This window comes from Lates calcarifer, linkage group LG24 (genome assembly GCF_001640805.2).
Source record: "Lates calcarifer isolate ASB-BC8 linkage group LG24, TLL_Latcal_v3, whole genome shotgun sequence".
NCBI lineage: Eukaryota > Metazoa > Chordata > Actinopteri > Centropomidae > Lates > Lates calcarifer.
In genome coordinates, this window is record NC_066856.1 from 2,790,008 (window position 1) to 2,812,330 (window position 22,323).

Below are 22,323 nucleotides of genomic sequence, written 5' to 3' on the forward strand. Positions count from 1 at the left end.
TTCCATTTGAGCAGGAGAGTCAGTCCTTGTGAGGGATAGATGGATTAGAAGACACACAAGGAACTTCTGTTGATATGCAGTTCAGTGTGTCACATACAATGATGAGTCCCAGATAGAAGCGGAAGAGGACATCCTGAGGAAATACCCCTACAGTATTCCTCATAATCCAGACTTTAAATTCAATTTAAATCTTAAATCTTTTTTTTTTAATACTCCTGGAGGTTGTCCTGTTGTGTTACTACATCTTCCATTAATGTCTAACTCCTGTTCGTAAGAGAAGATAAGGGGAGGGAGGGGAAGAGAGAGTGAGTGAGTAAAAGAGAGAGAGAGAGAGAGAGAAGGGAAGAAAGGGAGACACAGAGAGAGAGTCATGTCACTTAACGGACTGCTGGTGCTCTGTGACTCAGTGTGCAGCTCCGCTTACATATAAAGACACGCTCCCTTTGCCACATAGGTTAGCTATTTGTAATCAAGCCAATCATAAACCTCTTTGAGTCCCCACTCTGAGCCTATAGAAGTGAAGTGGTCACAATTTGGGGAAGGGGTGTAACCGTGCCTTTATAGGCTTGTTTGTATCGGCAACGGTTTAGACAGATCCGGGAATGTCCAGAGCGCACGGCAGCGTCAAGTATTCATAACCTGCTCACATCTCCGTCTGTTTCTTTCAACTCCACAGCCAAGGATTACTCCTTGCCCGGGCATAATTTGACGGAGTAAGGACGCAAAGGGTGTGGGGCCGTATCTTCGTATACCTCGCGCTTTGGCTTCTTTGGAGAGGATATGGCACGGTCGGCGTTGGAGAGAGGAGCGCAGCCGGCACAGACGAGAGGAAACAGGAGCTGAATGACAGGATGCCAGCGACCTGAGCCCGCACTCAGATCAGTTCTAACTTCGTTAAAAGAGACACTTCTGCTTTATTTTGTCGAGTTAAGAGGAGAAAAGAAGAATATTTGCCAAAAAGCTTTTGGAGGAGTTTAATTTGGAGAGTTTTTTTGTATGCGTAATTTTATTTTTTTGGTGATAAAACAAGGATGCATTGTGGATTAGTCTTTATCCTGTTCATGGGAATCCTCTTGGTGGTCAAGGCTTTCAAAAACGGTAAGTGTGACATCTGATATCTATATAAATAAAGCTTTATGTACTCTGCAAGGCTAGTAATCCCAATATTTTTTTAAAAGATTAGCCCTCTCTGATCTCCGCTGATCTTCAGGCAAACTCGCAAGTCGCTCACCTGCTCGGTCTGCCAACACTTAAAGAAAAATCTTTCTTACAGTATTCCTACAGAAACTTAGATAATATTGTTCAATAGTGCGTTTATGGAGATTATATTATCGCCCTCTTTTAACTGTGTTTTGTTGTTTATTGTATTATTTAATATTATTTAAAATATCCCTTTAGTATTCTGTATATGGTGTTGGAAAGTGAGTTTATTATGAAGGCAGTGTTTATCTCTTATAAAACAAATTAAATAGTCCTATTCTTAAATATGACTTTGTTTTTATTTAGTCAGTACTTTCTAGTTTCTTGTCAGACTTTTAATCTACATCATGTTGTCCATTCAAACTTAATTAAATGATTTAATCGGTTTTCGTTTAACGCTAGTGGAGAGCTATCAGTTACCAAACTGTTGTGTATTTCTGAGATAGGATGGCGTTCAAAGTCAGGCCAAATGTTCGACTTCCCCAACTTCTATTCTTGCAGTTTCGTTTCAGCCTTGCGCTGTTTTTCCTTATTCATTTTATTCCGATTTAATTGATTTTCAAGAGGTGTGCGCTCAGGTTAGTGCAGCAGATGGTGGAGGCTTTTATAATAAAAGGATGAATACAAGCGCAAATGAAGATAAATGTGAGCAGCAGCAGCGGGCCTCTGAAAAACAAAGGATTATTCCTTTTGATGATGAAACGTACTGTTGAGGGAGGTTTAAAGGAACAAACTGTAGGACCCTGCGACTTTTGGCCTCAGCAAAACAAAACTTTTCTTGAAGCGTTTACATTCAGACCTTTTATGTGGGTCGCTTATAGTGTGAATCTACACAGCCTGGCCTAAGCTGCTGCTTTTGTCGTTTAATGTAGAAAAAACTATTTAGTGCTACAGCGAGAAATTAAACAAGTGTCTACCTCATGGACTCACCATAAACAGTATTCTATTAGAGGTTTTAATATCATTAATAAAACAGCGTAGCAAAGTACACGCAGTAACTGTGGCAAACTATGTTCCAGTTAAACTCTTTAATATTTGTTCGTCTTAACCAATTAAACTTTGTCAAATGATTGAATTAAAATGTTTCAGATGATAGATAGATAGATAGATAGATAGATAGATAGATAGATAGATAGATAGATAGATGTGTGCGTTTTGGAACTGTAGGAGTTGAACAAGATTTTAGTTCGTGTTGTAGTGGTGTGACAGACTGTCCTGTAAGCTGCCATTGATCAGCCAAATTCCCAAATGTGCAATGTGAGTTTCTCTTGTTTCTATCTTTAAAGACCCCCCTTCACTCCCCTCTGCAGATAAATGTGGAGGCAACATCAGAATCTCAACTGCCAACTACCTCACCTCGCCCGGATACCCCATGTCTTATCCCCCTTCTCAGAGATGCGTGTGGGTGATATCGGCGCCTGGTCCTCACCAGCGGATCCTCATCAACTTCAATCCGCACTTCGATCTGGAGGACCGGGAGTGCAAGTAAGTACAGCATGAGTTAGCGATCTTGTCTATGAAAAGCAGATGTGATTTTTGGCCCCAAAAACTCATTCATTCAGTGAGATTTTGTCCCTGGGGCCCCAGTCTGATCTGAAGTTAGTTTTATAGTTTTTATGTGGGATAGAGTGAAACCTCTGATCAAAACAGTTAATCTTACATGCTTTTATTCTTCAACCACTGGGCAAATGAAATAACACTGTTAGTGTAATTGAACTGTCTCAACCATCCAAAAGCTTTTCAAGGTAAATCTTTGGCCCTCAGACCTTACTTTCTTTTGGGAACCACAAAACTGGAGGAGGCTCTGCTGAAAAACTGAATCCAAACATATGCTGTTCACACACAAATACATACCTGGAGATGTATTCATATTTAATAGTATGTATACATATCTGTTTGTTTTATGTGGGGGCGAGTTTTATTGCATTTATCTGTGTGTGGGGACTCTCATTCCTTCCCCTCCCCTCCCCTCATGCATATTGCACATGAAACTGCGCCATCTAGTGTTCGCAGGCTCTCTGAGGCTGTGTTAATGTAATCCTGCTCTGGCACTACATAGGGCAGCAGGAATGTCTCACCCCTGCCATTTGGTTTTGGAATGTCCTCGCTTCTCGTCTTTGCAGAATGAAGTCACCAGGGTATAATATTGATTTGAATTATGGTACTTTAGCAGAAGGCATTGGGGTAGAGCTATGGGGCCAGAAACTCACCAGAGGCCATTAACTGTAGCTACTTTATATGCTGCAAGAAAATCTTAATAAGCTATTTACTTTCATACCCCCCCCCTTAAAAATCCCATTACTCTGTTTGAGTTGAAAACAAGTAAAATTATCTACCTCCCTGTGTTTTTTTTTTTTTTTACTTCATTTTTTTACTCAAAACAAGGGGAAATTACCCTTTTAAGGTGGATTTCTCTGTTACAGTTAGTTACTGATCCTTATTTGACTTGTAAGCCACAAGTTGTCGCATCCAACAAAAGGCTAAGCGGCTAACCTGTTGTCAGATAGTTTAAGCCGATGAAACTGGAGACAGACAGTAATGTGATGAGCTTGTGTCAGTGTGGGTGCCCTGAGGTGAGCAGGCAGACTGCCTCTTCTGATTGCCTGTCTGTGCGTCTGTGATTGTGTGTGGTTTTTGTGCGTGTGTCGGTGCCTCTGCCCTGCTCTGTCTCAGCTGTTTGTTTACGCTGCAGGGCTCGGGAGAGTACAGGGCTTTGCTGGATCTTGTTACTGTATCCCCGTTCCACCCAAAACCTGGACCCTACGCTTCTTTTGTGTTCCTTGAAAGGCCCCTGTATATGTTTGCAGGGTTTGGTTTTTTAATCCCAGATTTCAATCCCACTTAAACCATTCTTTACTGCTGTCAAGAGATTTATGGCAGATGGAATGCTGCTGTCTTTCTGAGGCCGGCTGCTCCTTGACGCTTCTTTTGGGTCCAGTTTCAGCACCAGAGGGACCATTAAACTGTCCAAGATCCTCAGTTAGAAACAGAGAGTGAGGAAGGGACATGGGGAGGGGGGGAAGCAGTAACAATGCTTGTGCTAATCAAATTAGTCAGGAATGAATTTCCTGTGTCTAAACACTCAGAGTAAAAAGAATTTAGTTCCTGCAGGCTCAAGGAAGGCAGCTTTTTTCCAGGTTGAAAGGAGGGCGGGCTTTGAGTTTAGTGATCCATCGATGTATCATTTACAAATTAGCTCTGCTCTTTCATTTAGCAGCCACTGAATTTGCAGATTGTAGAATGCCAGTTAATTGGCTGTTCATAAATTTGTTAGCAGATGAAGTTTGTGTAGTGGATGTGTTTGCATATGAGTGTCTCTCCCTCCTTCTAATCCTCTCTATTTTTTTTCTTCTGTCCTATATGCATATTAATTACATTTGGAGCAGACACAGCATACGTAATACCAATAGTGTGGCCAGAAGAACTGCTTGTCTAGAGGATAAGCTAACAAATGACCCAGTCTGTGAAACTTAAGTAAGTCTCAGATTCATGTGAGCCATGCAGAGATTGCACTGGAAAATGGGGTCATCGTGACCTACAGCTTTTACCTATTTTTAACATGGTGTACCGTTTCATTTTTAATGTTTTTAATAGAGTGGTTTTCATGGGACTTTAGTTCCACTTCACAATATATTCCTCCACGTGCTGCCTCTGTTTGGCTTTAGCCAGCCAAGACAAGCCATTGACTGAAATCCATTTTCCTTTTTCCTCCTTAATTTAAAATTATGGCACTGTGTAACATGAGGGTAGGTTATTGTGATAATCGCTGACAAGGCATGTCATAGGTAACTCAATTATAAACAAGGGAATAGTCACTTATGTATCTGCAGACAGTAGTTGGGTATGATTTGTTTTGGACCCATCAGACTCCCTGTCGCAGCTCCACTCACCAAATGTGCCCTTACATAATGGAAACTGATGAGAACCAGAATGGCTTCCTTATCTGATGGACTGGCAGAGTGGGTGGAGGCGCAGGGGGTGGGGGGCTACAATGCATGCTTCAGTGCACTGCCTTGCAATCTAATTAGTGGGCAAATGGAACACACATGCACCACATGTTCCTCAACATGGCTGTTATCAGCAAACCAAACAAGAAGCACTCAAAGTGGTGCTCGTAAAAAGAAAAACAGCCTTTACTGAGTGGAGCCTGGCCGTGGTGGTGTTGATGCACGTGTGCGCTACCCATGACAGGTTTGTTTGGGGAAGTGCAGAGGCCTGTATCCTGAGAGCTGGAGGAGGAAAACACTTCATCACAGAGATAAGGAGACTAAGTGAGCCCTGTGATTCTGAATGCAGAACGTGTTTACCTTTCACGCACCGTTGTAGACTTTCACAGAGTGGAGTTTCAGGGGCCACATTCGCTGTTTCTAACAGCTAATGAAGTTTGAGGCAAAGGCGCAGCCGGCATCAAGGCAAATATTTGAAGTCAATTCGGTCTGAAAATCAGTGGAATGAGCAAGCTAAGCTCAAGTGAAAAACTGAAGTAAATAGATATGCTTTTGCCCCACTCCCTCCCCATGCACCCATTCTCTGTTTCTCTGCTATCAGATTAGGGCTGTCAGGCTCATCTGGCTGTGGCAGCTCTGCCATCTGAAGAAAAAATTGAAGTTTCAGTGGATTTGAATCTAAACAAGTGACAGACAGGTTTCACATAAGGCATATTGAAGGGCACTTTATCTAATTTGTAAAACGCACTATAGTTCTTAATGCTCCAGTAAGATCTTCTGTTTAGAAGTCCGATAAAGTTAGAGTTTCCAGAGTTCTGAACTCACTTAAACAAGACCTAGAGAATATTTCATCCCGAGCTGCAGGCTGCTCTCTCCACCCTCTCCTCTCCTGCTGACTCAAAGAGGAGAACCAGCTTTCTGTAGATATGATGTACTCCTGACAACATTATGAATCATTGATGGCATCGGATTTGCTGACCAGACCAAAAAACAGTACTTGTACTTCTCTGGCACACTGAAATCCCTTGCAGTCGGCCAGTCAGCCAAGGCTGTACTGTTTGTTTTGGAGGAGCAGAACAGAGGGGTTAAAAACAGAGGGAGAGAGAGTCTCCTTTTTCTCAGCCCTCCCTCATTTCTTTGCTTTTCTCTCTGTCTGGATGGTACTCTTTGGACCCCACAGAAATTCCAGTGTGACAGTTTATGCGTTAGATGGTGGGTGGGGGGGCAGATGAGATGTATGGCAGGGTGGTACTAAGCAGTGGAGATATTTGAGGAATGCCTTCTCAAGCAGCCTTTTGTGGGGGAGATTGTGCAGAAAGTCAGTGAAAGTCTCCTGCCTCGCCACGCTTCAAAAGTCTGCGAGAGCCCCCCTGCTTTCAGGAGCCTGTAACCCAAAGCTTGGAAAAGCACTCTTTTCCTCTTTTTAATTGTAGTCCTCTCCTTTCTGTGTCCCTCTGCCCCTTCCACTCTGATCTCCCGCTGAGCTGCCCCCGTGGAGCTGCTTGGCCTGCTGGGAAGGCAAACATTCTCTGCTGTGCACCCTCTACAATAGACATCCTGCCCCTCCTGGCATTCCTGACTAGGCCTGGACTCCAGTGATGACTAACAGGAGCTTGGGAAGGGGGAGTGGGGTATTACCCTTTTCTAGATCTGTAGTTGGCTCTTTCTTTGTCATGTGGAATCCCACTAACTCCACTCATATGGTCATAGCGCACAACAAAGAGAGCCACCTGTTCCTAGGAGGTGAGAGTGGACAGAGGAAGCTTTAGGGAAAAGATCCTCTTGGCCACTTTCCCTGTTTCCCCTGTTACTCTTCCACCTGAATAGCATACAGCAGGCCCACGATAAAGAGCAGTGGAGCCTCACAGCTGGGGAGTGAGTTTCAGTAACTCCTCCCTGCATCTGAAAACAGCTCCTTCTCCACACTCACTGCTCTCTCACGCTCTTCTGCAAGGAAACCATGGGCAAATAAGGAAGAGTGGGCTGTGTGACCATTTATCAGCCGTTGTCATGGAGGAAAATAAATACAGCAGGAACGCAAGAGCAACCTTTTTTAACAGGCTGATGGCGGTGGAGGCTTTTAAAGAAGGGAAGTGCCATGACCTTAGGGGAATGAGGGGACGCAGCTTTGGAGTGACATGAATTGTTGGAGATACTTATGGCCTGTTGGTGGACATTTATTTCTGTTGTTGATGTGTGCTTCTTTTCAAAGTGCATGTCAGAGAAGCATCCATGCTGGGGGAGTTGAAAGCGACGCCGCAAAATAGGCACAGCAAAATAAAGAGTGCGTGGGGCAACACCACTTCTTTTAACTACCAGGTTTGACAAAAGCAGCTGAAATTATGCACCTGGTATTTTCCACAGCGATAGACTCCCGCAGTTCATAACAATGGAAATCAAATTACACCTAAAATTACATTGAAACAGTGTACCTTGAAAAAACAGCTTGTCAAAAGCATCTCAAAGAGCAATCCACTTTGAATATATCTTGTTTGAACTTCATAGCAATTATACCAAACCTTATTTTGTCAGCATGGCAAAACTTCCACAGACAAACACTCTGCATCTTAAATTTCTATTTACAAAACATCATCCTATTTCCTACCTGCAAAACAGAACCATTAATGAGGCAAGCGAGCCATTCAAAGCAAATGAAAGCTGCAGTGCTGATAAATGTTGGGTGTTCACCTTGTTAATTAACCAGAGGGCAGGAAAGATAGAACAGCAGACAGAGATGTTGCATCAGAAAGCTGTTGACCTTCACTGTCATTACTCTCTTTCTTCTTCTTCATCTCCTTTAAACATAAAGGGTTACTCCCTGGCTAATGAGCAGGATTAAAGTAGGTCTGTGCACATGTGTGCTTGCACGCATGCAATACATGTGTGCGTGTGAGTGACCGTCAGGTTGAGGGTCTTTTTTTTTTCATCTGCCGGTGAAGTGTTTCACCTTGGCCACGGCTTGGAAGGGCAGCCTGATTGAAAAGCTTTCTGGCCGTGGCATCTGCCATCCTCCCTGCTGCTCTGTCACCACTTTGATTCATGCACAACCTGACCACAACCGGGAGGCGAGCCACTCTACCTCACAGCGGGAGGGAGGTCCACTTCACAGTGGAGGAATAGGAAAAGGAGGAGTGAGGCAGGCAGAGGAAAAGAGAGAGAGAAAGAGATGAGGAAGGCCCACGCTCATAAATAACCCACTGGATTTCAAGCCTCCGTCACATATCTGCGGCAGCACAAAAGCATCGTACAGTCTCACGTGTCTGCCTGTTTTGTTTTTCATCTCAATGTGGGAGTTAGCAACTCATGTTTGCCAGGGATTGAGTGTCATTAAGCTGTTTCTGGCACAAGGCTGGTGAATTCTTCTTCTTCTGCTCCTTCTTTTTCTTTCCATCCCCAAACCAATACAAGCTTCCCTATATGGAAGTTTCTTGTGGAATGGAGCCGCGGCCCACACAGCTTAGAGATGTCAGCCGTATGCTCTTTTACTTTTTATCCAAAACAGATTGCTAGAAAAGGAGCCGTATGGAGAGACCTGTGATTAGAGGACAACATTTGGTAATCTCAGCTCTCTATCTGGACACACATCTATTGACTGTAAGAAAATTCATACTCATTTTCCTTCCAGCGCCGATGAAAAAGCATTAAACACTGAGGCTGTAATTCAATTATGCGTTTCTGTTTCCAAAGGACAGTTGGCAATAAGTACCGTCTCCCCCTCTCTCTGCCTCATATAATATAATTAGCAACAGGTTTTCCTCTCTCGCCTTTTTTTCTTTCCATCAAATGCTGATTTCTCAGTTTATGAGGCTGTATGGGAAAACAACAAGAAGCGGTACGGCGGGTTAATGGATGAATAATAATTTAAGATCATGAGATGTGGGTGGCAGAGCAGTTGTCAGGGCTGGATTACTTTCAAACAGTATCTCCCAATGTCTTACTTCATCCGTCCCAGAGGAGAAAGGAAAGAGAAGAGACTCTTTAGTTGAATTGATGAGGGAGTTCTGGACACTTTAATACAGCGTGTCCAGGCTTGTCAGACATGTTTCCCTCAGTGGTCTAACCTTGAATGGGGCTCATGATTTTGATTGATGTGGCTGTGGTACTACGCGTCCTGTTTGTTGCCCTAACGCCCCAGTGCTTACAGATTCACAAGGGGTGGCAGGTGGGCGGGGGGGCTCAGCGACCACAGCGTTCTTTACTCAAACAATCAAGCAAGTCCCTAGAGGGGCTCTGGGTGAAGTAAAGTTTGTTTGCAGTGGGTAAGAGGGTAGGTAGGTAGGAAGTAGAGCCAAGGGCCCTCCTGTCTCAGCCCTGAATCCCCAGGGTCATTTTCGGTCACTGTGTTTGTGCACAGTGGGCTGTCATGGCCTGCTGGTGTTTCTCCACCACTCAGCTCGGCCTGATTCGGTCAGAGCAGCAAGCAGACAGTGATTGATGGGGCGGTACCCCACTGCTCTCTGATTGAGTTAGAGCTCTCACAATCCTTCGCTTTGTTTGCTCTTTGCTTGATCTCTCTTCACTAAATTGGCAACATTAGTTGTGGTCTTTCTTTTTCATTGCAGCCACCGTTGCTTTTTTTTTTTTCTCACGGCTTTATTTCTTTTGTTAGATGACAGTAATTGTAAAAAAGGACTGTAAATCCAGCCTCACAGCAACCTTTCGTGGCATTATCACAGCGGGATAGTGCTGAAAGTGTTAGTAGAGGCCTGTACCTCTGGCGCCTGCTCAGCTTTTCCAGGATGACCCCTGCTTATATAGGGATAAGTGACAAGAAAGCCCCTCTCCTCCGTGCATACTTATACAATCTCCCAGAGGATTTCACCAGAAAGCAAAGGGAAATGATACTATTAGACAGACAGCCTCCAAGTTGGCAGGAAAGTTTGATCGTGGGGCCAGTAACTGGAAGAGTCACCTTGCCCTCCAAATGCTGGCAAGGGCTTGCTGGCCATCAGCACTTAGATCAGGCCTGTAATGCCAAGCATTCAGCCTCTCTGTCCCGCACCACAGAAGAGATGCACCGCTTGGCATGTGGCCCTCACAGCACGGACTATTTGGCTTTCAAAGTGCTGCATCATTGGAAAATCTGAGTTCTTTGCACGCAGAGAGAACAATGCAGCCATCAAAATGAAATAAAGGATGTGGTTTTAAACGATAGATATTTTATCCAAGGGCTGATCCACATTCAAAGGAAACTGCCCGAATTTGGCAACAGCTAATCAACTGGCTATGCTAGCAAATATGTGCCCATTGTAAAAACACTACCCCTATTTATTTTTATCACCATCCCTTTTCCTCTTCCTGTTAAGAAACAGAAATAGCTTGTCTTGTCTCAAGGTTATTGTGTGATTTAAGGTCTGGTGTGGTTGCTGCCAGGCTGTTTGTGCATATTGTATACACTGAAGAGGACAATCCCAGTCCTCCACGACATTCTCTCAGGGCCTGTTCACAGTCTCCCCTGCTCCCAGCCAAGTGGCTGCATGTCCAGCCAGATGACCGGGTCACTGAATACCCAGCCCAGACTGCTCTCTAACCCCCCAACCCCCACCGCCTCCACAGGCTGCAGGGAGGACAAAGAAAAGAAAGAGGATGGAGAACGCCAGAGGGGCGGATGGGGTGTTTAATTGAATAATTCCCAGTGCAGTTATTACCACCATTGCCCTCGAGCTTCCTAGCCATTGTAGAGGCATGTAAAAGAATCTCAGGGAGCATGTTTCACACCACTGAACCTTCAGCAGTATCAACAAATGTTTGGCAACTACCTCTATCAGTTATTTGCAGTATTTCTTGCTCTTGTTTTTGTTCACTCCCTCTATCAGCCACACAACTTACATGCCTTCACACTCGTTTTCTATCTCACTCACCAGTCTCTCTTACTTCCTTCCGATTGTGGGGAGGAGAGAGAGATTTGAACAGCACCCAGAGCTTTACCTCTAGCTGACCTCCTCTTCAACTCCATTCCTCCCTTCCCTTCCCTTCCTCCCCTTCTCTCCTCCTCTGCTCCTCTTGCCTTCTTTGAATGCAGAGTGCTCTTTGCACACACAGCTCATTACCCGGCGGGGAGCGCTGCTAGCTCCTCGCAGCATCAGAAACAGATACATGATTGCCTGTGTATATGTTGCCTGATTTTGGGGAGTGCATATTGTCGCTGTTGTTTTTTTCTCATCAGCCCATGAAACATGAAGTCATGTAGCGTTCACTTGGCTAATTTTAGTCCCATGTTAAGTTCAGTAGGTCACTGGCTCAAGGTTTACCATTATCTCGTGGTTTCCTCATGTTTCTTCTTGTCACATGGTTCCAGCGTACTGGACCCCAGTCATGTACATCCTACACATATAGTCATGAACAGGATATCCAATAATAGCCCGTCAGCTTTTTTGTGACATACTCAAAATGAATGGGATGCTCTTCTTGTACCCCTTTTGATTAGTGTCATGGTCCCGGTATCCTCTGAAACGTAACTCTTTGGAAGAAAGTCTCAGTGACAGAAAACCAAATTAACAGAGATACAAACATGGTTTTAAAGCATGTAGTTGTGTTTGATGAGCTACAGGATAATGTAGTTATATCAACACGGCATGATCCAAATGTGTTGAAGACAGGAGTGAAATTAAGCATTCTGCATTGTTTTTTTCTCGGTGGCGCTCTATGTGCCCTCAAATGATATATACAATAGCTTGCTGAAGCTCAGTGATGACTCAGTCCAAATAATATAACAAGTCCCTACTCCTGCCAGCGGTGTAATGTGCTGAGATATTTTCAGATTCATGCATTGTGAACTGAGGGTTATGGGTCTTTTGAGTCTTCATTATACAGTAAGTCTGGACGAAGCAGCCCTGTGCTCCCTCCCTGCAGGGTGTGCATGTATCCATGCAACTGAGCCCTGCAGGTGCCCCAGAGGGTGAGTAGGCGACAAGAGACGGAAGGGGAGAGTGCGTTTAAAAAAGACAGTATACACGTCGCCCCCGCTATGCCACATCGCCCGTTTCTCCCAGTGCCCTGTTATTTTTACCCTTGACTTCTCATTGTTGTAACGACGGTGTATCATCTGAGCCATGCCACAGACCCCTGTGGAGGACTCTCTCTTCGCTCACCTCTGCCTGCCCCTCTCTCCTGTGTAATCAGAGATCCTCTCAAATGTCAAGGTGGGACAAATGGGAGCCATTCCCTCCTGTAATGGCCCCAGAAATGGGCTGGAGTGCTTCTCTTTCCCTCCCTCTCTTTTTCTCCACCTTCTTTAAGGAAACACTCTGGCCCTCCCGTCCCTTCTATTTTTTGGTTTGCTTCCTTTCCTTGTATTTTTCTGACTTTTATACCAGTTTCCTGCTTTTCTTTTTTGGCCTTTTGTAAATCATATCACAGAGTTTCTGGCTTCGCTATGTTAACATGGTAAAGCTTTTCAGGATAGGGTGTATAACTGACATATTGCATAATAGCTCTCAGTCAAAATGACTCTATAATAAGGCCATTACTACACTGTGGCTTTACTTCTGTGAAGTGTTTCTTAGAAATGTATCCTAAGGGTTGGGGGCTTCATTTGCAAAAGCATACATTCAGAGCCTGAATATTCATATCTGCACACTAAGATGCATATAGAGCACAGCTGTATGCTAAGCAATTTCATTTCCGAAGCTCACTGAGGAGGGAAAATGTGTATTTCTATTTTGCCCTGAGCAGTTTTTTAATTAATTGTACTTATTCTTGCTGTACTCATGATAACAAGATGTGTGATAGAAAAAGAAACGTGGCGCGATGGATATTCTTAACTCTGTCACTGTAGACTGACGTATTTCCACTGGTTCGTTATTATTATTATTTTCATTAATTGTTGTTTTATGAAGTCATTTGTGTGATAATCAGCAGCTCATTTGTGTTTTATCTGCATCTTTCTACATTTTCTGACATCAGCACAAAGACCTTGCTGTAAAGTTATGGATGCATTAGAACAAAAATGTCTTTAGAAAATGTTTAAATAATTCTAATGAGATCTTCCATTACTTTATCTTTAAGTCAGCAATTACTATTACTTTTCTTTAATCCTCTGACATATTCACACTTCTACAATCCCATTGTTGTGACCCTATTCATCAGATTTAATGAGGGAAGTAGAATGAAGTGTGCATAACAGGATGACTTAAAATACACAGCTCAGCTTTGACCCTGTAGACATGTCAGAGTCGCCCAGGGGAACACAAACCAAGTCAGCTGAACATACTTACGCCCTACATGTGAGGTGAGCACAGGGGATTTAGACAGCCTGCTAACAGTGGCAGCTTTTGTGGTCATTTTTATTTTCACTGTTTGTTTCTATCCACCCACCCACCTACAACCCTGTGCCCTCTGTCCCCTGTTGACAGCAGTGTGAACAGGGGAGAGCGGCGAGGAAGGGGCAGAAATCTCCCTCTGTCTGTCTATGCTTGTATTTCTAGTAAAGGATTATTGTGCATGTTGTACGGTCGGGGGAGGTGGAGGGTGCAATAATTGAGCCTAAATAGCCAAATTCATTAATTTGATTGTTGGCAACAGCAGACCTCTCGACAGTGTAATTAGGAAAGCTAATGGATGGAGGCACGTTAAATCCATCAATGCTAATGATAATTGCTGTTTAGGAAAGTGAATATGCTTTAAAAACATGTGGCCACTGCTGCCACAAAATCAGAAACCACCACGGCATCTAAAAATATGACAGAGCTGAGTCTAACCGTGTGCGGGTGACACCCAAAGAGGCCCATTGGATGGGTGCAGCTGGGCCGCCTGGGTGGGGAATATCCATCTTTTCATCCATCTTTTTTATCTATCCATGTGGTGAGCAAAGCAATCATGCCCTTCTTCCCTCACCGACAAGGAACCACTTCTGAACCCATCAGCTCTGATTGGTTGGTGGTTTATCCCACTTGGTGGGTTGGCACGTTCTGTGGCCTTCAACTCCTGCAATAATGTTCTGCAGATTAGTAGAGAAGTACAGACACATCAGTGGAGAGGGTGATAGCTTAGAGAAAACGTCTAATTTTTCATGCATCATGGTCAAGCTTCTGTTTTAATGATGAGGTCTGTCCCTTCAATAAAAATCTTAATGTCAGCAAGTCACCAGGGTTGATGTTTTTAGCTGAGAACATTAAGATAGAGACCTGGTTTACTGCCCTGTTTTTTTTTCTCCCTTGTCTGTCCAGGAAAGCTGATGTTTGGGTCATTACAACTGGACTGGGCCCAAGGAAAGAGAGAACTTGTTATTCTCGCTCAGGTTAATGAATGTCACATGCAAGAGGGGAGGCAGTATGGGAGGGAAAGTGGAGAAAGAGGGACCATTTTATTTCAGCGATATGTCCCCTCCAGGCTCGGAAAAAGTAAGTCGGAGATCAGCTTGTCTCGGGCCCCCTTGTACAAACGTTAATGATGTTTTGCTGGAGCCCCGGTGACAGTTTGTTGGGCGAGACTCGTTAACACGTGAAGTCTCCGGCCAGAGTTTTCTGACAGCTGACAACAAGGTCCTTTTTCCTGCTAAGTCTCCCTGGGCCTCACAGAGCTGTCTCAAGTATGTTGTTTAGGCCTTTCCACCTGTGTTACCCAGAGATGTTTTGACATGTTGTAGGTGACATGTTTTCGTGCAATAGCAAGTTATACTGTGACAGCCACAGAAAGAGACATGCCAGACAAAAGCGTCAGGCATTTGTTCTATGTACAGCTGAACCAAAGAGAGTAATAGTAAAGAAAGAGCTCTTTTCCTTTGGCTTTCCACAGAATGCCTGAGCTTATAAATGGTCTGATTAAGAAATCTAACCAATTGTATGAGGCTTATACAGTCTGTCATAGCATTATTCCATCGCCTCAGATTGTATTGCTTTTGTAGAACCATATCATGCAGACATTTATAGAGGGAGGACAGATTATTTCCATGGGAAAGCTTCAGGCAATATAACTGTTATATTGTTAGACCAGTGGTTTGTCGCCTTCTCTTTGGCTTTGCAAGGAGGGCTAATGTTCTCGTTTGACACTAGCGGATTGCTTTCTCTCTGTGCCTGAAGAAAGAAGGCAAGCTAATACATTTGAGTCGGTGAAGCGAAGGTCGTTGAGAATTACATTCAGCCCCCCCACCCCTCCACCCCACTCTTTTTTTCCTTTAATTTCCCCACTGGATTGGCAAACCGTTTTCGCTATTAACACTGTGGTAGGCAGCTCACTGCGTGTGTGTGTAAGTATGTAATCGTCTATGTGTGTGTGTCTGTGTGTTGTGGCTTGCTGGCAGGCCCACCCAGACACAAAGCAGACTAGACAGATAAATAGGTGCGTGGCTTCACTGGATTGTATTGTCATGAGGAATAAGAACAACAATGACAGCAGTGATATAACATTAAAAATCACCACAGGCCCCTGAGAAGAGGAATCTAAGTTTAACTTGACAGGTCAGGAGGACATAGTTAAGAGGCAAACCCCAAAAATGTGGGACCATCCGGGGCTTAAAGTAGGCCACGTTCGTGTTCTTTTATGATGCTAGATAGAGGTTGTTAACTGTCCTCTGTCTTCCCCAAAGACTCTCAAACCTAGAAGCAAGTCCCCACAGGTGTTTAGAGCAATGGATTAGAGCTACATTTAACAGGACTGGCAACAAGAGAGCCTTTCAGAGGCGTCAAACCGCCCCGCCAAGCGTTCCCCATAATGTCTTCCAGATGATAAGGGTTTGGATGTAGCGTGTGGACCCACTGGTGCAGAACCACTTGAGTTCTGGCTGACACACCAGTCATTTAGACACAAATAGAGAAAATGTAGAGGTCTCCTCTTCCTTTCTTTCCTCGCACATAGAGCACAGCGAGGACCCCCAGGGCGTATTCTCTCTTCCATCTGCATCCTCTCTCCCACTGTGCCGCCTTTACGAGGGCCATCCGAGCTGATGATGCACCAGGGCAAAAATGCAATAAACAGCTTTTCTGGAGGTGCGACAAGCTAAAATAGAAACAACAATAAGACTGTTTCTCTCGTTTGCTTGGTGAATAAGGAGTCTGTGAGGACGGGCAAAATGAAAACATTAGCTGTTTGGCTTGTTTTATGTGTACACACACGATTACTTGCCATACTGTAGACAATATGCAAAAAGCTCTGCATGTACACACACTTTTTGCACATAAACCAAAACCACACACACAAACACTTGCTCATCTCCTTCAGCTGTACTGCAGCTTGCTCTTCTCTCCTTCTTCATCTCATTGATGCATCTCAGCATCAATTTTTTAGGCGTCTGGCAATGCTCAGCTTTTGGCAGTTGCAGGGGGGAGTCAGATAGCTGCAGAGACAGAGACTCTGAGGTGAATTATAAATCTGCTGATAGAACAGAGCAGGCCCACAGAAAGATTGATGCTCTCTGTTGTGCGCTGTGAACCAAAAGGAGGAGAGGAGAGGAGAGGAGAGGAGAGGAAAGGAGAGGAGAGGGTCTGATGTAAATGTGGAAATAGAAACAATTTGGGGAGGAAAACTCACTGCTGCATCTTCTTTGAATATTTCAGACAGAAAATGTAAACTTCAGTTTAAATTAAGAAAATGCCTCTCTTTCAGTAACAAAAATAATATTAAGAAGACATTTGAAAATAACTAACTTTTTTGTTGCAAAAAGGAATTTTGGAACTTTGGATGTTAAGGTCTTTCATCATAATTATTTGCTCTGGTGACTAAATTAGACGATGACATCATTACAACAGAAACACAATCCCTGCTTCAGGGGAGCCCTTTAAACTAAATAATGAGTAACTCTCTGGCCGTTTAGCCGTAAAGCAGGGGGAGAATAACATTGTAAACACCATGTGAAACTAGTATTTTTTACCGAGCTGCAGCTGATAAAGTAGCTGAAACAAAGTGGTACTTGTGGAAGCCAAGTGGGGCTGTTTCCACAGCTGGAGGGCCAGGGAGGAGAGAGAAAGACAACCTGGTCTGAAATCACAGCAGAGAAATGAGGAGAAGCCAAACAACTCAAGCAGAGGATTTCACACAGAAAACTGCAAAAATGAGAGGACTGGGCTCCTAAAGGATTTTAAAATGTATGAACTCAAGTGGAGGAAACCATATATTTCCAGACAGTTTCTGATGAGACGTGTAATGCAGCTTGAATGTCTGTACAGAGTGGAGCGAAGCGCTGGCTATCAGGGCCTTCTGGCAGTCACTGGTTTTAGAGAGAGACAGCAACTTTCTTGCCAGGCGCCAAACCTTTAAACTGAGACACTAAAAAGTTAAAGGAGAGATGAAGAATAAGAGGAGACACCTGATGTATGTTGGCAGCTCCTATATCACCTCAAATCACTCTATCGGAACAGAAGGACGAGTGAAGTCATCTGTTCACCGCATCTCCTCAGGGAACCCAGTTTCAAGGAGTGCCACTTCTGTCCAACTCTGCATTTAGTTACACTCTGTCTTCACCCCTCACTAGCTGACTACCACTGCTACTACTGTAGTATTTTGCATTTGAAAACCAAGTAAACGCCTCTGACCATCTCCCTCAAATCACCTCCGGTAATTTGATTTCTGTTTTACAAATACGTTTTCTGGATTTGAGGCAGGTGAAGGAAGCCATTTTCATAGAATGAGTTGGAAAACAGTGCGTGTAGATACATGTCAGGCCCCACCTGAGGGACTTAAGCCCACCCTGAGCCATCATTCAAAGTGTAAATCGCCTTTTTGTGCAAAATCCTGTGAATTAAGTGAGTTCAGAATTACTAAGGAGGCCTGATGTTTTGACAGTAATTTGGGAATCAAGCAAAACTGTGAAAATAGGCCCCTTTGCCCAGAGGGTACATATTTTCTGAGACAGAAGGAGTATGTGTGTGATTGAATGTGCCTACACACCTGTTGCGCATTATACTTTACATAACTTAAAATTAATTTCTCTACTTACTGTGTGTGAATTGCATTTTTTTTTTTCATCTGGTTTCTGATGAAGATGGAGGACCACAGCAGCAGGTCATCAGGTTTTGGGCAGGAATGTGTTCGATAAGTGGCCTGCATAGCTTAAAACTTGGCGGGAGCAGACGTTATGGGCAATTAAGAACTGTGGAAACCTGAACCAAAATCTGCTTTTGGAGGGTACTAGCCCCGTCACTAACAGTCAAAACACAGCACGGAAAAGTCATCTGAATCATCATGCAAACTCTCTCTCTCTCTCTCACACACACACACACACACAGGCACTGGAGTAAAACCAGCTCGATTGCATTTAATGCACACTCTTAACAAGTGCCTGCAAACATGATAACCAGAGGCTGTTTAGACCACCCTCATCGGCTAGTCATTCTAATTTCTCCTCTACCATCATGCCAGATTCCGTGTGTGTGTGCGTCATTGCTCCTGTTCCCAGTTCTATTTCAAAGCTGTTTTCCTCTTCTGCTCCCAAACTCTGCGCCGACTCAATTAGGCGGCTGCTCCCTTCAATAGCCGTGGGTCTGAAATTCCATTTTAAGTGTGATGTTTGAGTGTGTGTGTGTGTTTAATAGCTTTACCACCTGCTCTGTCTATACACCACCCTAAGCCAAAGGCCAAAGTATAATCACTTTCAATCCCCATAGTCTCTTATAGAACAGTCACATGCATACTGTCAGTGTTATCCTGTGGTTAAGGATGTAGACAACTGTTCAGCTGAAGTTCAGTAGTTAAAGCAGTTACGTAAACCTGACCTCAGTGCTACTGGGAGTACAAAACCCCTGCAGTGTGTCTGTGTGCCAGGTCGATATAATGAAAGCATAGCCTGCCCACCTGTTCTCTGAGTTTTAACCTGAGACCTCATTAGTACAGTGTTTTATTTCCACTACATTACCTGCACAATATGCTGTGTTGCTCTGTGTTAGTTTGCTCCTCTGAGTATGACTGTATATATGTGTGTGTGCGTGTGTGTGTGTGTGTGTGTGTGTGTGTGTGTGTGTGTGTGTGTGTGTGCATGTGTGTGTGTGTGTGCACCATCATACATGCACAGTATAAACAACATAACAGTAATATTCTGATCACCAACTAATGTAATTTGCCTTGACAGGACAAAGAAAACAAACCAAACTAAAAAGAGAATATGATTTGGAAAGCAGAGTGTAACTGACTCTCTCTCTCTCTCTCTCGTCTCGGTCAGGTATGACTATGTGGAGGTGCGAGATGGTGTGGACGAGAGCGGGCAGCTGGTGGGGAAGTACTGCGGGAAGATCGCCCCCTCTCCGGTCGTCTCCTCCGGAAACCAGCTCTTCATCAAGTTTGTGTCTGACTATGAGACTCATGGAGCAGGTTTCTCCATCCGATATGAGATCTTCAAGACAGGTGGGTGGCCTAATACATCTGCAGCTTCACTTTATCCCAACTGAATGAGACACGATGTGTGACATGATGTGTTACTAAAATACTGACATCATTAATGTGCCTCCTGGAGAGAACTGGTAGACTCTCTCAAAGTCTTTATTGTGCTGACTGTAATTCTTAAGAGTCACATTTCCCATAAACTTGCTTTTCTGTTGCAAAAACACTCACTTCAAGGTTCATTTAGTAGCTCACCTGGAGCTTTCCATTTACCAAGATGTCAGTGAATTGTAGATGACCTGAGTATTATAAGGACTTCTTATCCATGTTGACAAAAAGTACAACTTTGCAAAGAAAACACTTTGGTAATTTTGACTTGAAAAATAGCGCCCTCCTCTTGTTTTGTGCTGTGATCAGGAAAACACTGTTACAGCACCACACCACAAATACTTTCAGTATGATTTGTCTTTAGCCGAATCCATCATACCAACACAGCAGGATGCAATATGAAAATATGAAAGCTGGAGGAATAGCTCTGATAATGGGGCAAGAAAGAGCCTCTCTGTCTAATTTCATGGTTTGTTTGTGATTTAGTCAAGGCAGCAGAGCATCAAATTATGCAATCGCAATATGGCAAGCAATATGCTCCATTCAAAACCAATGAATCATAGTTCCATATGTTCCATAATTGTAGCAATTTTTATCTGGTATGAATTATTGTACAATAAGCTAGGGCATAATTTGCTAAGCTTTGATTCACCAAACGTTGTTTCAACATTTGTTAGTTTATTGTCAGATGGCGAACTAGGACCCGCACAATAAGGACAGGAACCTGCCATTATGAACAATGACCAGCTGATTGTGGAGAAAGTGAGTTCAATGCACTTAATAGGGCCAAGATTCAGGAAATGCTTTCACCTCCTTCTGTTTGTGATTGCTGCTGTTATCCATATTATCAGTTTGAGGTTCCTTCCTCAGTATTAAATCTAAAAATAAGACCTCTGAGTAATTTTAGATGGGAATTAGTTTTAATAAACCACAAATATCCTCAGGGGATGTCTGTCTTATCAGAACACAGCATAACACAAGGGAGTATGTCCTGTTGGTTGGCTGCCATGTTTTGTTTGGACTGAAAAAGCAGGAGGAGGACAACACATATCTGGAGAGAGACGAGTAGGCAGACAGGTGCTACAGACTCCACTTTCATTAATTAACCTTAGCAGCAGTCTATGGGATGGCCCCCATGACCTCGGAGACAAGATGAATGGCCCTGCGGGGTCCCTCCTTCCTTTTAATCTGGGCTAGTGTGTGTTTGTGCTTATGTTTGTGTGTCTGGGCTTGCACTTATCACCATCACAGTAGGGCAGCTGGTGGAGTGTAGGTCCATTTACGAGATCAAAGCGACACTCCACCCCGACATATGCAAACTCATCAACGCCGCCTCATTCCCCTGATAGGCCGGTTAAATCTACTACATTCTTCCCCATATTAGCTTGGTATTTCCCATTCTCGTCTATTAGCCAGGACTGATTAGGCGTGTTAGGGGCCCAGTGGTGATAGGGGAGAAACTGCTGAACACACGCGTAGAGCTGAGATATGAGGAAATACGCATCTAGCAAGAAATATGGATGTAAGTGTGGATAGCAGATAGAAAGTCAGGGCTAGAGAGTTGAAGCTAGATGAGAATCTTTTCTGCTGATGGAATCCAAAGGGAAATCAGGGCTAGGGGGGGCTGCAGGGTTTTGCTATAGATTAAACCCAGGACAGAAGTTTTTTGCTTCTTTTTCTTCTTTTGCTACAGCTTATCAACAGAGAGAGGAGGCAGACAGAGATACAAGCTGATAGCAGTTCAGGGTATTAGTTGGGAAAACATTGTGTTGGCTAACACATGTAACGTTAATGATGATACACAGATGCTCTGATAACGGATGGAGGAATGGGAGACTCGTGCTTATGCATGCCAATGAAGGGAAATGCAAAAAATGCAGGCTGTTTATCACTGTGATGATAGGCCTGGAGATCACTGGAAGTCAACCTCAGGGACCGGTGCTGCCTTTCATCCCGGGGTTAACGCAAGCAGAGGTCACATGGAAGATAAATATATATACACACAAAGCAAACACACTGTACGTAAAGACACACTCAAATCAGGGATCAAATGCCAGTGTTTACATGTGCAGGTTTACCTACTTAAGCTGTAAACTATGTAAATACACTGCCACACACACTTCAACATGCTGGCATTCGTAGCCCTGGCTTTCATCAGCCGTAGCTTGCAAAGTGTCTAATTGGAAGAGAACAGGTTGTTTTGCGGCTCTCTATGGCCACTTCCACATCAGTCTCTACCCCTCTCCACTCCTCAATCCCATCCAACCATCTTAATTAGCGCGGGCTATTTATTTTATAGCCTGCAAATTGGCAGCCTCGCTCCACTGGCTGAAGTCTGGCAAGAGACAGGAAGAGTGAGATGGCAGGAGAGAAAGAGATAGAGAAGAGGGATAAGTCAGAGTGAGGAATATTTGAACTGAGGGGAGAAGATTAGTCAGCCAGTTGTGTTTCTTTATGTCTTCATGGAGGCCTTCCACTTCCAGACAGTAATAAAATGGTGGATTAAAAAGTGAGATAAAATATTTTTAATAACAACCAGTGAGCACAAAAACAAAAGTTGGATAAACTCAGCTGAGGTGGGTTACCCTCCACTGAAATCCTGGTTATTCTATTTATCCTGTCATCTGACAGGATTTCACTTAAAATACTCACGTTTCATCCTCTTATGTATAATCATGCACACACATATGTTTTCTTTTAACAGCCCTGCATTTTGCTTAGAACCACATCAAGGCTGGCTGAGGGCCCATTGAAGTGGGCGAGGAGGCAGAGATAGGGGCACTGATAGCCCCCTCCCTCCCACTTGCACAGACACACACAC

At 43.9% G+C, this 22,323-nt stretch overlaps 1 protein-coding gene across 1 annotated transcript in view; it reads left to right on the top strand.

Moving 5' to 3' along the window:
* The first annotated feature begins 343 nt into the window (after window positions 1-343).
* The window catches only part of nrp1a (neuropilin 1a), a 58,843-nt gene continuing 36,863 nt past the window's right edge, over window positions 344-22,323 (top strand). The window contains 3 exon segments of the mRNA XM_018698253.2: window positions 344-1,098; window positions 2,511-2,685; window positions 19,237-19,418. Of these exon segments, the coding sequence (XP_018553769.1) occupies window positions 1,032-1,098; window positions 2,511-2,685; window positions 19,237-19,418 (424 nt within the window). The 5' untranslated portion in view covers window positions 344-1,031.